The sequence below is a fragment of the Fringilla coelebs genome (assembly GCF_963513975.1).
Source record: "Fringilla coelebs genome assembly, chromosome: 1".
Lineage (NCBI taxonomy): Eukaryota > Metazoa > Chordata > Aves > Passeriformes > Fringillidae > Fringilla > Fringilla coelebs.
Window position 1 is genome coordinate 130598724 of NC_140028.1, and position 17039 is coordinate 130615762.

At 38.3% G+C, this 17039-nt stretch overlaps 1 protein-coding gene across 2 annotated transcripts in view; it reads right to left on the reverse strand.

The window, feature by feature from the left end:
• CDK14 (cyclin dependent kinase 14) overlaps positions 1 to 17039 on the reverse strand; it is a 310575-nt gene that overhangs the window by 139399 nt on the left and 154137 nt on the right. For both annotated transcript variants that reach the window (XM_084221582.1, XM_084221583.1), the window contains one exon: positions 9711 to 9834. In XM_084221582.1, coding sequence (XP_084077708.1) covers positions 9711 to 9834 — 124 coding nt within the window. The remainder of the gene's footprint in view (positions 1 to 9710; positions 9835 to 17039) is intronic.

Here is a 17039-nt window from a genome sequence, read left to right on the forward strand (position 1 = left end):
TGACTACACTAAATATTTGCTGTCCAATTTGACATATTATGAGCCAGAAAAGCCAAAGGTGATACAACCGACCTTGGAGAAGAGTTTGAGGACCTTTAACTAGGTGAAGCTCTAACCTGCAATTCTCCCTACCATGTAAATCAAAAATTACTCAGCACCATTTTCTCCCCATGCAAAGCTGCTGTTAATGTTCCCACATCACCAGACATAAAGCTGCTGATCCCTAATTCTCCCACTTCTAAGTTTAACTTTGGGTCTTTCAAATTATAAGACCAAAAGGTCAAGCAAAGTATGGTTATTTGCAACATACGTAAGAGTAACTACTTGGAGCTATCATTTATTTGTATAGTTTTTGGAAATGGAAGTTGCTGGAGAAGTGTTAAGTACTGCTAAAACAAGCACTGCCTGATCACCTCTGGCTGTCATCAAAGCTAACTGATGCAGGGGAAACTCTCACCTTAAGGCAGGTAGCCCAAGCAAGCATGATTTTAATTTATATCAGGACAAATTATGCATCTATGAATATATTAATATAACCAGCCTGTGTCTTTCAGAAAGAAAAAAAAAAAATCATGCTTAGATTAATAAGAATTACCTAGATATAAAGTGACTGTGTTGCAGAAAAGTAAGGTTTTAAACTGTCTGGGACAAAACAAATGACGTTATAAATTACAGAGCCACCGTTTCCTTAAAATGCAATCTCAATTATGGAATTATTTCAGATCGTGTTAAAGGCACATTTCTCTTAATGAACTGCCAGTTCTGTTCACGTTAATCTTTGCACATCAATATTTTTGTTCTGACTGATGATGAATTTTTTCTTCTTTAATCCGCACCTTTCCCAGTTAACCTTTAATATCTACATAGCTGATTATTTCCTGTGTAAAATAAATCTGCATAACTATTAACACACTAATGACATTAAAATAATTTTTAAACCTGGCATAATTTTCTCACTATATAATACACTATGCTCTCTTAAACAAGGAAACATAAAAGAAAATCATAATCAGACCAAGAAAAAAAGATAGTACTATGGGAGCTACCTGGAGGCCTATATTCAAAAGCTTAACCACGAGCAGTACCTTTTTCTATAGTATTTTTTCCCTCTAAGTAATGTAGCAGAAACAAGCAAAGAAGCTTCAAAACAATAAAGTTTTCATGAAATTTTAATATTTTAAATACAGGTGCTTGTAAACATGATAATCAAAAGGATATGGGGAGATGTAGGAAGGGAAAATGTTCTCATATAAAACAGAGAGAACACCATCACATGACTGAATAAGGCTTTTTTCAAATGAAACAATATTTTTTAAAATATATTTACAGATTTGGATGGGTGATCTCTTTTCTACAGACAGCAGATCACTGTTCTCCAAGTTTTTTGTGCCACTGTCATGTAACAGTCTAGTTCCCACTTAAGTGGGCAATACAAGGCAATAAAAAAAAAATCATTATTATCATAATAACACAGCACTGAGCTAGCTGCAGTACAGATGACATTGAAATCCCATGTTCTTCTTAAGCACAAAATACTGAAACAGATTTTTCATCACAGTTGTTTTAATGGTGTCATAACCAACTTCCTTTATTACCCTTAATGGATAATTAAGATGCTTTCCTCCTATTTAAAGGCTTGATATAACTCTCACTTGTAACAATAGAGAACTGCATTGAACCCTAAGTAATCTGAGATTCGTTTAACAGGGGACCCATTAAATGAGTCACACCAATCCCAAGGTCCTTCATGCTTTTTAAAAAAATAAAACATTTTCCTTTTCAGTCAATAATCCTACATAGGGCTCCTCAGTGGGAAGAGCTTAAGTTACAGCATCAGCTGTAGCAAAAGCTGAAAAGCCTCCTATTTAAAGATTTTTAATTTCAATTGTTAAAAAGCAATCAATGAAGACTGGCATAGACAAAAATTTAATAAGTGTCACTAGTTTGTATTAACAATTGGCAGAGAGAAGTTAAAGTCCTAATTGAATACATTTCAATCTCCCTACAGTTTTTGCAATTGCTGTCTCCAGATAGGAAACTCATGTCAAATCTATTCTTTCTTCATAGATTGAGACCCAATTTCTGCCCATAAGAGATTCTTACTGCATTCACTCTCACATGATTTTATTTTTTTAATAGATTTAACTGGTACCTCAATAAAACCATCAGATATATGAAGCAAATTAGATGGAGATCCATGATAAGAACAACAAACCAAATAAATAGAAGAAGAAAGAAGCATTTCCAGCAGCACTAGACCACACCTTCTCCTGCATCTTCACCTCTGAAACAAGTCTTTAACCCAAATGCCAGAAATCAGATCTACCCCCTTGCAGTGTTGTTTGAAATTTTTTTTCCACCCCCTCATCTCCCTCCCCATTTCAGCACAGGTCTGGGCACCACAGCAGACGGTCACAAGCACAACATATGAAGCCCATGCCCCTGGGAGGGAAAGCAAAGGATGCAGCTTTGCCTACTCCCTGACAGCAGCCAGTTATAGCATCAGAAACTGTGAAGGAAGGTCTGGGGGTGCAGGGAAAGCCTGTTATCCTCAGAAAGCAAAATAAATAACATGGCAGCCTGCCACACGTCTCTGGGTCCACAGTGCCCACAGCTTTTGCCGCCTACAACATTTATTTTTCCTCCAAGAAAAAAGATTTGAAGGTGCCATAGCCTATCAACTCTGCTCCTAAGCTCTGGCCTTACTTTCCCTGGGTCTAGAAAGCGTGGACAGCAAGGGCTTTTCACCCTGACTCTGTCACAGGCCATCGAGACTATTCTAGGACAAACACAGAGTCTGCTCTGCTGCTCCAGCCCCAGCTGCCACTGTACACAGCAGCAGCTTCTGCTCTCCATGGAAAATGAGCTATTTACAGCTCATAACAAAAATAACTACTTTATAAAGTACTTTGTAAAGACCTGCAGGCTAACTCCAGTTTGAGCAGTTTGGGGTTCACTTTCAAGGTTCTCACTTCCTTTTTTTCAATTTCCTCACAACATTGTCACTGAAGTCATCTTCCTTTCTTGATATTTAATACAACTAGAGTCCTCAAAGAAGCCCACTACTGTCCTTCCTGAAGGGTAAAAGAACCAATTCTTCAGATTTCAAAGGCTGTTACCAGAAAGGAACAGGCTGCACATGGAGTAACAGCAACCTCCCACAAGAACATGGGAAAGAAAAGTCTTTTCTTTCCATGTTCAGCTCAAGCAGGGTGTTAGAGGGGTCTGTGGACCTATGTTTGGGGTAGAGTGGTTTTCTTTACCAGCAGCAGCCTCTGATAACCAACCCCCAGACAGCTTCTAGCCCTTCTCTAGAGCCTGCAGAAGGGCAGCTGTGGGGGCAGGAGCTGTGTAGGGCCAGCTGCCTCAGGGGTGAGCAGGCAGCTCCTACAACTCACCCCAAATGGCTGCGTTGGGCTCCCCAAATTAGTCTCACTTAAAGCCAGGAAACCAAAGGGAGCCAGCCTAAATAACGAGAGGCACCCTCAGAGGAATTTTGCCAACGATTTCATCAAGCTTCACCAACAATATAATACCAGCTCTTTGGGCATTGAGACAACTCCTTATATCAGCATCTCCAAGAACTGATACTCTGTGGAACATTTACACAGGAAAACATTGCAGTTATCCATGCAAGTAATCTTTTCTGCTATGCACTTTTCATATGAATTTTATACAGTACATTATAAAGAAACCCTTGTGGGATTCTTACTGTGAAGAAAAAACTACTTTTTTTTTTCAACTTGTCAACATAGTTTTAGCAATTTTAACAGTAAGCTATACAGAAATAACCTTGTCCCTCATGACATACCCCTGTCATGCTCTCCACAGAAAAATCTATATGGAAATGCATAGAAACATCCTCTCCAATACTCAGCTGCAGTTTTAAGCTGCAAGTCCATTGAGTATAATTCCCTTTATTTTAATCCTCAAGTCTCTTTGCTCCTGCTATCTATTATTTATCATTCTATGTATCTAGAAGGATGCATGGTTGAATCACACTGACTTGATTCTTTTACTACATCAGAGGACTTTATATTAACAATATTCCAAAAGCTTAAGGCAGGACTTTCACCATAATACAGACCTCCTGCAGATCCTTACTCATCCAGAGATCCCCAAAGACAACATAAAGAAGTTGGGAAAAGCTTCAGGGTTAGTATTATTTGAGAGACTAAATGAAACACATTTTCATGAAGATGTCATGCTGTTTTTCCTCTCCAAAGCCCATTCCCACAGACGAGAAAGGGCAACTATCATACTACAGAAACAAGCATTAAAGCATTAAGTTCCTTATCCTCCTTGTCACTCACCTTGCAACACTGGAATTTGTTGATAGTGTTACTGCAGTTTGAAGATTTTTTTAAAGGACTAAAATTACCCAAAAATGGGACAGGAATTGGGAGGGAGAGGAAGCATCTATTCAAGTATTTTCTAAATTTTCCAATTTAGAAAATTACCAATCATCAAGTTTTCCTATCCTTGCAAATTATACTCATGCTAACAGTACTTCTAGACCTGTTGTTCCATACTTTGAAATTGTGCTTTGCACTTGTGTGCCTGCTATATAGGTACCTAAGCTAGGTAGGTGCCTGCATAGTTTATACACCCTGTCTTGGAGCCATAGCACAGAGAAAAAAAACAGTGTACATACTAAAAAGAATGACATCTAATTAAAAGATGTGATTACACAGAAGGTCCTTGCACTTACAATAACTGCACAACCCAAAACAGACCAAACAGGTCTTCAAACATCAGATTCATCCACTTCAAGCAGCTTACTTCTATTGCAGGTCTAACAGAAGAGTTGAAAGGGAAAGGGAGCTGCAGGGAAGATTCACAAATGAGAAATTCCCTGAGAAGCAAACCCCAGCAGCAGGTTGGTTATCTCAGAGGGGAAGCAGGCCAAGGGCCCTACTAGTGACTTGGCCACTTTCTCCCACAGCCTCAGAAGTGCTTTTACTGTGTCACATGCTAGTCAAGTCTAAATGTTTTTGTTCTTGACACACACAATGTGATGATATTCTCAGTGCATTGAAGGTGATGTCACCTCAAAGCTATGTAAATCTTTTATCAGAAAATATCTAGCAACAAGTAAAACAATGTATTTTTCAACCCAGAAAGCAAAGGACTATTTTAACTAAAGAATATGTAAGAGTAATGGTGCTATGATCAAAAGAAAGGTCCACATTGTTCTTGGAGGTGTCAGAATATTAGATTGCTAGAGGCTCTTTTCAGAGAATATGAAACAAGGCAGGAAAAGAGTAAATCCTTCCTGGAAAGTCGCTCACAGAAGGTGGGACTTACCTCCCACCTGATTATTGTCAGCTATTTAGGGACTTGGTGCTGGAGTTTATCAAGTATGATAATCTGCATGCAAACATAATTGATTAGCCAGTCTTGATTTATATCAGCATATACAATAACTAAATACCAATCTCCAAACACTAAAAAGCAAAACAAAACAAGCAAGGTATTTAGTGAGTCACAGAACCACACAAGGAGAATTTGCGTAGTTCAATCTTCCAGATTGCTCAAGGCTTAGACCAGTAAGGGAAGCAAACAGAGATTTCATAACATCTCTGGGCTGCTCCAGTGCTGAAGTACTTTCATACCAAACATTTCTTTCCTTATAGCCAGTTGTGTTTCAGTTTATGACCATTATCCCTCATCCTCTCACTGTGCACTCAAGTAAAGAGCACCACCACCCTCTTAGTAACCAACTCTTCAGGCACTGGGAGACTGCAGAGCTCTCATTCCATTACAGAAGGCAATCCCATGACTCAAACATGATTTATCTTGACTAAAACTAGCAAACACTTTCTTCACACCTACAAGAAGCCTCACTCCATTATTTCCTATGGGACAGTGGTTGACCAGCTGCAACACTCCAGACCTTCTTTCTTGCCCTTCTTGCAAATGGATAAAACAACAACCCTTCTCCAGTTATTGGGAACCTCCCTCCATCTACAGCCTGTCAAAGACCACAGAGAGCAGCCTAATAATGACATCAGTTGGCTTTCCCAGTACACTCATGGTGTGATTCTTGGGCTTGTCCTGGGAAGGGTGAGAAGCTGGACTCTCTGATGCTTACAGCCCTCTTCCTGAGGTCAGACTGACAGGCCTGTAGTTCCCCAGATCCTCCTTCCAACCCTTTCTGTACATCGGTTTCACATTTGCTAACCTTCAATCATTTGGGACCTCCCCTGTTTAACCAGGAGCAAAGATAAATTATGCAGAGTGGCTTGATGAGCTCTTCTGCCAGCTCCTTCAATACCTTCACATGAATCCCATCTGGACCCACAGACTTGTGAGGGTCTGGATGGCATAGGAGGTCACTAACTACTTCCTCCTGGATTGCAGGGGCTCTGTTCTGCTCCCTGTCCACGCCTAGCAGCTCAGGGGTGGTGCCCCTGAGGATTACTAGTCTTTCTGTTGAAGGCTGAGACAAACTGCTTATGGAGTTACTCACTAGAGGTTTAAAATACTTTATTTCTACTTAAGACTGACATATGCAGGACGGGAAATAAACTCATAGACAGCCAAATTCACACCATAGGATCAAAAATAATTCTTTCATTTCATTCCATAAGAATTCCTAGTATAGTGTACTTGCCTCTGGAATCTTAATTAGATTTCAAAAAGAATGCAGGTATGGTGTTCAAGGACTATTCTTCACAGCAACAATTACTCAAGATGTACTCTCCCCTATTATATCTTCTCAATAAAGCCATTTTTTATAGCTCATCCATTTTTAATTTCATAAAGCCTCTATTTTCTGTTCTCCCTTTTCATTTGACCCCTGAGTCTTCTCATAAATGTTCATTTCCTAGCAGCTAGAGCACAATGAACAGAAAAGCAAACCGCTGCTCCTCTGAACAAAGACACTCCCACACAGTAAAGTATGTGTGTCTGGGAGCCCTGCTATAGAAAAACACAGGCCCACAGTTATTCACAGATTCCACTTCAGCCACAGTGCAATGCACTGGCAGACATGAACAGCCTCTCTTTTACCTTGTTTATTCAAGAACTAGGATCCACTAGCCTGCTTTTAAGTATTTGATAGCCTACAGTGAAGAGATTAAATAAGCCTGACGCTGCATGAAAAACCTCAGACATGATGCTGATTTTTTTGGTAAACTTATGAAGCCAAAATCTGAAGGTCTTGTCCTTAGAGACTAAAAGGCCTTTGCTCTAGGATTTTATATTTATTATGCTAGCAAAGTCAACCCTATCTCTAACAGACACTAATTTCTTGATAGGTTCTCTCCTGTCTTGAGTGCATTTGAAAGAAAAGCAACCATCTTTCTAATTTTCACACTTCTCCTCACATAATTAATCAAGTATACAATCTAAACTGACTTCCTTTCCAAGCACATTATTGCAAATCAGTCATTTGTGGGAGAAAAACATAAAGAGAAATAGGACTGTAATTTACATCTTGTTTAAGAAGAGTCTTTCATACTGGAAAGGTGGAAGATGACCTATAAAAATACAGCATTTAAATAAGTAAACATGCACAGAAGCACAAGGACAGCACTCAGGTGTGCTCTCATTTCTCATGATCCCAGTAAAAGAGGTCATGACCTTTACAGACTTTAACCTCAACACTTCTAATTTTTCATCTTGGTTCTTGGAAGAGAAATTTAACCCATCTGGTTTTCAGTTTTATGAGGTCATGAGCCGTGAAAGAAAATCTAGCTTAAAAAAAAAAAGAAGACATATAATCTTCTGTCCCTGTATAAGAGTAGATTTCACAGATGTTTCTGTTATGTCAAGGCAAACTTAAAAGGGAAAAAAATATCTTCTACACAATATTATACATTCATGTCTCTACCACTGTGTATTTTTTCTGGTTGTACTTGTACATTTCTAGTCCCTCTATCAAAACCATGCACAATGGTCAACCTTAAACTCCTGCCAACACAAAACTGTGAAATCCTGCCTTTCATGTCATCACTAGGCTATTTAGCCTGGTGCTACAATAAGGCAATAATCTCATTAGAAGTGATAGATAGTTACATTTCCTACTACAGCAAGGCACAAACAATCGTCCCACACTGTCCTCTGCTCTGAGCCAACACAACTAAACAGAGTCAACTTGCATCTGAATTGGACTTTTCATTGATTGGTTCACACTTCCAGCAATGCATTTAATAGTGCTGGTAAAAGGTAGGGTGTTTTCTTTTCTCTTAAAAACACAGCAAAAAAGTTTGCAGCCTCCCTCTCCCCAGCCACACTAGCTATAGAGCTTCAGCAACCCAGCCCCACACTGTAGGAAACATTTTACATACAAAAGAGTTTGTGAGATCTTTTATGGTTTCCAGCATCCACCAAAGCTAGAGAACCATTGTAACAATCTCCTGAAAAATTTATAATATGGGGATACTCGGAAATCAGATTAGATCATAGGGTTCTATGCATATAAATGATACAACAAAACTATTAAACAGCACAACACCTTCAAGAGAGGGTTAACTCATATTTCACAGCAAGAACACTGAATGATGCACCTGTTTCATATCCTTAGGAGATGAAACCTCATAGTAAAGCACAACATGCAGGAATGTGTTTTTTAAGCATTTATTTCAAAAAACAGCAAGTTTAGAAAAATGACAGCAAAGAATCATATGTAAACCAGGAGACAAGTGCTTCTAACACTATTTCTCTAATTGCCTGACAATTCAAAGGCCAATCAAGTCCTTGTGGACTGTGTCCACCTGAAGTCCTGTTCCCTTCTCCAGCACAGCAAATACACACTGAGCTGTTAATTGCAGTAACACTAATTAAAAGACAAAATCTCATGACTACATTAACAGTGAAATTGCCAATTAGCACACAAGGCTTCCTCATTACTGCTGCTGCATGAAATGTGAAGCATGATGTGGATAGCAGTCATAAAATAAAAGACATTTTTAAAAAGCCAATAGGTCACATTTTCAGCTTACTTCAAAAGTACTGCTGGAATCAGTAACTGAGAAGCTGACCTACAGGAAAGAAATTCCTACAACCTTTTGTGAAAACAACTAAAAAAAAAAAAGTTGCCATTTTCCACATCTGCATTCAAAATGGTTTTCAGAGGAAAGAGTACTTGCCTTGGTGTAGCCACTAGAAAATGGCTTAAAAATTTAAAAATAGGCCAAAGGCTAAGATTTCAGTTGGTAATTTATCCTGACTTTATACTCCATGTAAGGCTTCCCCAGAAAGAACTAATGGATACTGAAAGCAATTCAGGTGATCCTAGTGTCCTTTATTCTACAGAAGGAACACATTCTTGTGTCCTTCAGTCTCTTTCAATGACCATTTAATGAAAGTTAATCCAGACCTCCACAACCCTAGAGTTGCTTCCATAAAGTGATTGTGCTTTTCATACAGCCTGTATTTCCTCAGGTCTCTCTCTACCTTTTTTCTTTCCTTTTTGAAGGTTTTTAATTCTAATTCAGAGGTCTCATGGTAAATAAAATGGAAATACTTTCAGCATTATCTTCCTTGAGAGAAATGGAGTAGGTATTTGTTTTTCACTTGCTCCCTTTTAATCAAGCATTTTGTTGACCATAATCAATTTCTTCACTCAGGAGAAAAATGTGCAATTATCTACAATGAAGAAGGTGTGTCTAAGGAATAGGGTGGGGGGGAAGAGAAATCAATGGAACCATCTGTCTGACATTCCTACAACATTATAAGATACTTGTAATTAACTGCTTGCCTACCAAAGTCTGCCAGCTTTAACTCCCCCGTGTCACTGATCAGAAGGTTCTGTGGTTTCAGGTCCCTGTGCAAAATGTAACGCTGGTGGATGTAAGACAGTCCTCGCAGCAACTGAAATAAAAATAACTGAAAAAGAGGGGGACAAAAAATGACCTCTGTTAATATTTTGCATACAACCACAGGTGATTTCTTCACGATATGCAGGGTGCTTGCACATTGCCGTAACATTGTGTCAGAATTCCTCCCAAACTGGCTGATTCCCACCCAAATTTAACACAATGAAATTTCCATCTGAAATATACTTACTTTGCAAGGACTAAACCCAGCTTCCAAGCCCTACTATGTCATAGATTCAATTTGACTGCTTTAAAAAGAATGAGAGCAATACAACCATGTGCAGAAGGCTTGGTTTCTACCAAATTATAATTGTATTCCATTTGCCCATATGGCCTTAGAGATTAGGTGGTAGCCTGAAGACAGATGTGTATCTTCACTAATTATAGGAAACACCAGTACAGGATGAATAGGGATGGGGAGATAAGGCTGGGGGATGGAACACTGAAGCTAAAACAAAGAAATTAATAGTGTAACAATAATGCCTGTGTACCCAAGGAAATCTGCAAGTAAAATAGATTTTATCCTTCGAAGTCTATTTAATGGGAGTTTCTTATGTATTTTTCATTAGGAAATAATAACTCTCACTGAACCTAAAGATGACTTTTGAAACCTACTTGCAATAGTCTTTAAGGTAATCTTAGAAACCAAACTCACCATTCTCCTGGTTTCTTAGAGTCCTTCAGGGGACTTTATAAATGTTTACTCCTAAATCTAAGCATTACTATTCTGTATTCTGTAATTTACAATTATGAACAAAGAGCTGTATGAAGAGGATCTTTTGCCCTCCCCTTTTTTTATCTCCAGCATCCTTTCACACACTTGCTGTGATGGGCTGTGTCACCCATCATGGGTTTTGTCAAGGAGTTTTCTTTGCAGTCACGAAGAACCTAACCCAATGTAGAGAGACCCTTCCTTTTGCCTGATATATTTTAAGAAATTCTTCAGTTTCTAGATGTGAACACAAAAATCTCCTCCAAAGCTAAACATGGAGGATTCAAGAGCAGGCATGGACTCTGTGCCTCACAGCTCCGGGGACAGGGAAACCTGCTCTTTAGGAAGACATGGAAACCACCCCAAGGATTGGGAAAAAGTCCACACAGGCACACGAGAATTTCTAATTAACTTGCAACACAAGCATCCTATTCAGTGATTACTGAAGTGAAGAGACATTATAAAAAGGGTTACAACATCTGATTATAGAAGAGAAGAAAGGCTGACATGAAAGAAACAGAAATGTCATGTTACTGAAGGTGAAATGAATTTAATTGCATTTCATTTTTTCCCTGAGTGCAGACACAATGCACTCTATGTTTAACTATTTAGCCAGGGCACAAAGAGCCATATCAATCACCTTCTTGCCAGGGTAGGGTCTAACAATGTGCTGAGGAAACCTAAGAGTAAAATACAGGAACAAAGAATAGCAGGAAAGTCATAAGTAACATGCACATTCCTTTTTGAATTGTGGTTAAAGCGGAATTCATGGTGCATAAAAACTATTTTAATAAGAGCAAGAAGCAGAAATAGCTTTCATTACAGCCTGAAAATATCAATTTAATTCTATTAAGTTACTTCAAAATAATACATTTTTAAATAAAAAGATGGGCAAAATACCCAGCTTGCCTGGCTAAATCAATGGCATTTTACTTCAAACATTATTTTTAAATATGCAAGGAAATTTCAATTATCATGGTAGCTTACAGCACTGTAATCTTTATAATAACTCAAAATATATTTATTAATGTTTTTCATTTGGCTTTAGTGAAAAGAGTCAATTGATTTGACATAATGTGCTAAAAAAAATGCCCAACAACTTCACAGCTAAGTAGAATAAACATCTGCTCTTGAGGACAGCTTTGGAATGTGGTTTTATTCCTAACTTGTAGGCATGCTGTACTCATTAAGTACTTTCCCAAAAGTTAATTAATTCACTCACACCTCCATGGAGGAAGCTCATGGAAGAGAAGGGAAAAAAAAAAATCTTCCTGACTTCCTGAATTCATTAGAAGATAAACTCAAATACTGTTTTTTTACTTTCTCTTTTTCTCTTCTCCCTTTTGTTTGTATGTGGTAATTTAAATGTTAAAAGATTTATGTGAGCTCAAGCCTAACATCTGGCAGCAAAGCATTCTGCAAACCACTGGCCCTTTGTGATTGCTTGGGACAAGAAATCACCAAGGGAGGCCTCTGCATTTCCAACAGTCTCCCAGCCCACAAAAAAAAAAAAAGATGACATGTAAAAAACTGTTTCTGCTTCCTCACTAAAGCACTTTTGTCCTCTCACAGTCAAGTTCACACCCCTGATCTTGAAGAAAGCCTTCTCAAAAAAATCCATTTTCTTTCCAGATTGTCTGCATTAATTTTGCAAGGACAAAAATGAATCCTAGATGAGGAACCATCAATCCTTACCCATATGCCCAGCCTGAAATCAACATACCTCCTATCATGGTCATCTCTCATCTTACTTCATCCTTCCACCACCTCACTCAATTCCAATCACCATGAAACCTCAGCCTGGGTTTTTTCAGGGGGTTTTGAACAAGCAATGGAACTGCCATTTCCCAAGGATAGCGGCTGCAGTCAATGGCAAACTCAACATGTATTTCAACAGGTTGGTCGTGATGGTAAAATCGAGACAGATTCACAGCTCGTTAACTTTTATGTTGGTAATTTTAATATTTGCATGGCCATACACTGGGCTGTATAGGTATTGAACAACCTGCAATAAATAAACTACAACATCATTCACTAAGACATCATTTGTGTACAGCTTCTAGCTTATTAGTCGGAACAAAGGTTTTGATAATAAAATTAGGCTCGCAAAATGCCAAAGGTCATTGTGTTGAAAAAGACAGAAAACAGGAAAGGGATTTGTCCCTAGAAGTCAGGTTTTCAGCAAAGCTTAATATTAGGAAGCTCAACACTTCATATTCAGACAAAAAAAACTTAACACTTGTGGCTTCAAGTCTTGCTTATTTCTTTCAGTCATTAAAAAATACCTTTTTCCCCTGACTACTTATGCAGCTCTCACTTTAATGAGCAACATATTTTAATGAAGACTTTTCATTGTCAGCAAGAAAAATGCATGCAGGTCAAAGCTAATTCAGGGTTTATGGACTGTGATATTAAAAGAACATTAGCAGTTCTAAAAACATACAAGAGAAAGCCCTCAAAGGGGTGAGTTAACATCTACACAGTCCTTCAAGTGTAATGCCTGGATAACCATTTGAGCTATATGCAACATTTGACCAAATGCCCATAGTGGTTATAAAATACAACGTTTTCTGAGACTTGTAGCTATGTGGATGAACAGCCCAGCTTTCCTGGTGTTTTAATGAGTCTGGGTGAGTGTACAAGCCAGAGCCTCACATGCAGGTATGCAGTGGCTGCCTGGTGGCCCACGTGCTGCAGAATGCTTCACTGTCTGGTGGCCTCTGAACCAGCTTGTAAGTTAGACAGTGACACAGGCTATGCAAAACACATCTAAAGGGGGGGATTGAGAGCAGCTGACACTGTCTGAGTCAGGTTCAGAAGGCTATTTCCAGCCTAATGATGAAGGGGAACACTCATGCCCAAGTGATCTGCATAAAGTACTCAGATGATTCCATACAGTTGCCCTCCATTACTAGAGAGGGTAGAGAGTTTCTGGCAAAGGATATCAGGGTGAGTGAAAAGCAGAAATCCACAACATGCCTAGGGAGATTCTCTGGAAAATGTACCATTTCCACACAGACTCTGCTGAGGCACTGAGGACCCCAATGACAGAAAGGATGCTTGCCACAAGGACAGAATAATGATGCCTGTGGGGGCCTTCTTTAAAACTTTCCATAATGGCAAAGAGAGATTTCTAAACTATTTCTTCATTTGAGCTCCCTTAATTCATGTTGTGTTTTGGGAATAGAGGACCTGAATACAGAAGTGGAAAGCTACAAAAAATTAGAAAGCTACAAAGAACTTTTTAGTTTACAGAAGATGCACAAAACTCTTGGTTCTGCTCTCTTGGCAGCAAAAGTCTGCAAAAAGGTTGAGATAATCTGGAACAGGAGTTAACATGATTTCAGAAGAAAGCTGAAAGCAAACCTCAATTAATGTGTCTTTCCTTTAGCAAGCTCTATTAATATAGCTGCTTTTGAAAAATAATACACAATACCACACAGGCTTTATTATCACCCAACACTGATTACATATATGTTCCTGCTCGCCCTATGTATTAAAGCACACTGTCTGGGCATCACACAGTCATCTAATTCCCAAGTGTGTATTCAGCATCAATAAAATCATATTTAGTCTTAAAAATACCAGTAAAAAAAGCCAAACTTAGAACATCCCATCTCTTGCTTGCAACCAGTGAAGTTCTTCCTATCATCCAGAGGACAGTACAGGTTTCTGTACATTATTGGCCATTAAAAAAGGCAAAAGGAGGTAATAAATCACTACAGTGCCATCTCACAGCCTTGGAAATAAACAGAAGCAAACACATTATTCAGTTCCATTTGGGTTCACTAGACTGTTCAGGAATTTTAGAACTACTTGTTTTAAAACATTATATTAGAAAAAACTACCTGGTAATATGCACTATCACAGAAGCTATGAGAAATGTCCCTCTGTGACTTCTGCTGGCATGTCAAAACCTCATCAAGTACAATCTTTTTTATCACTCTTGGTTTGCTATTAATTTCCCTTTTCTAAACCAGGATAATAACCACGAGATAAAATCCAACTTCTCACTTCTAACTAATACCTGGGGATATAGTGCACTTTTTAGGTCAAAGCTTTGTAGACTCTGTTGCTTAAACTGTCAGAAGTTGTTCCAGGAACAAAGTACTGATTTGAGAAAAATTTGCATCCCTATGAATAAGAAAAATCTGAATTAAAAATTATTAGCTATTTGAATTTGCAGGATTTTCAGGATCATAATAAGATTTACCTCACACAAAGGTTTCTTCTATCTGTTTTCCCTGGAATCAACTGAGTTCTCTCCAAAAGAATTTTAAAACAATCCACTTCAATCCAATGCTCTTATAAAGGCTTCTAACTTGCTCCTGCCTTCCTTACACAACAGTCTAGAGTCTTATCAAGGCAATGTCAGAAATACATATGATATAGCCACTGGAAATGTTCATTGCATCATCGCTTTAAAAATGTATATATATACAGATATTTTTAGTTATTTCCAGCAGAACTGCAAAGGAAAGAGACTGGAATGTGTTAATTTGCTAACTTATATTCTCTTTGATGCTGTTTTAATCATTTTTCGTCCCCTCTGGGTACTACTACAGTCATTTGCAATGAGGAAGGTGTGCTTAATTAACTGAGTATAAAGATACTCCCTTATGATCAGCTGTAGTCGTCTGCTAAGGTTCAGTAAGTGGAAGACTCAGGTTTTTACTTCTGAATGGCAAAAGTAAAAATAATTTCAATTCAATGGAATCTGTTTATTTACCTTTCATCAGCACACCTCCGTGCTGAACTATGTCAGAGTGGCAATTGTTGCCTCACTGATTTTAAAAATCTTGACGCATTCTCCCTACAATATACAAGTTTTCTTGCCCTATGTGAATCATGAAGGCCACAGAGACAATAAATTACAAGTGCACTTATGAAAGTGACATTCTTCTAGCATGAATTTTAACATGCTAATGAAGTTTCTGCATTAACCGTTCACAGTTGGGCATATTATCAAACCATTAAGTGACAAGACTGACATGAAGTAGAGTGAAATGCTGATGCTATATTTAATGTCTGATAACTAAAGTCTAATTTAAATAATCAATTTTCAATGCCATGTGTAAAAGACGACCTTAATTTGGCATAACATTATTCTGTCTGCTGCACACCTGCTTGTTCACTGAATGAGGAATGAAAAATAACACCTTCTCAACCACATTAAACAGCATCACTTCTAACTTAACATATCTGCTGAAATACACTTTTAATTCAACTTCACACCAGCAGCATGACCAATTTTAGTGAGTAGGAGAGAGATTTCAAAGCATGACATTAGTTTCTATTTGCTTCAAGTAACAGTAGATAAATTTAAAAGGACTACCACAGCAGGTTTTCACCTTAAAGTCAAAGACTGTTTTCTTCAAACCCCCTTGAGTCAGTGAAAATTCTTCACAGGTGGATCTACTACCACAGTTTAATTGCCTACTCCCTGTGCCTCTACTTCTATGGCAGTCAGCCTCCTGGTTGGACACCTCTAGTTACATGGTGCTCACACACCACAGCTTCCCCTACATCATGTAACATGTCTTTGTCACATGGGGATGCAGGACTGCCCATGCAATCCAACAGATGTGTCCCCACAGAAAAGGGGGAACACAAACCTCCTGTCCGTGCCACAGATGGTGATACAATCACCCAATGGAAAGAAAACAGAAACATGCTAGGGAAGCCTACATTGTTAACACAGCTGCAACTTAAAACCTAAAGCATTTTTTTATCCCGCTTTTCAGGTATTATGCTTTTCTAACAAGCACATGGGTTTGTATTTTACTGTTAATAAATGCAGCTACTGCTTAGCAAGAGGCAGTGTGCAACACTCTGCTACTGCCCAAGTTCAAGCAGCTTCACTTCAGTGCAGTGCCCAACCCTTGCATGTTCTGAATGCTTCCCTACCCTTTGTGCTCCAGACCATCCTAAAGCTGTAACCAGTTCAGTGATAAGTTTTAATGCTTACAGAAGACATCAGATGACAACTACTCTATGGCTTCAACTCACATTATTAATTTTCACATTAGTCATTAAATGCCAAAATTACTCATCTGACAAAAACAGATTCAACATTAAAAACTGCAACCATTAAGTTAAAGACAATGTTCACAGTGCTACGGTGCAGCAGGGAATACATGAGTACCATAAATTAAGTTGCAGAGATTTCAGGTATTATCATTTAACACCCAGTGTATTTCAACATTTCCAATTCAATGTTACAGAGACCACCATTAAACCTGTGATTTAACAAATAGAGTATTTTTATAATAGCTGGGTTTTTTTAACTATACAGTTGCTGTAAATTTGACTGACCTTTTCTTGAACATTTAGCACATAAAAATGTTGCAGTATCCCATTTTGTGTCACTAATTACAATCTAATACATTCCTTTTAAAATATCTTTTTAAAGTTTCTAGACAAACTAATTATATATTTTGCTGAAACATAAGCATGTTTTTACAGAGATTATTGGGCTGCCCTAGGAAACTTAGTACCCAAAT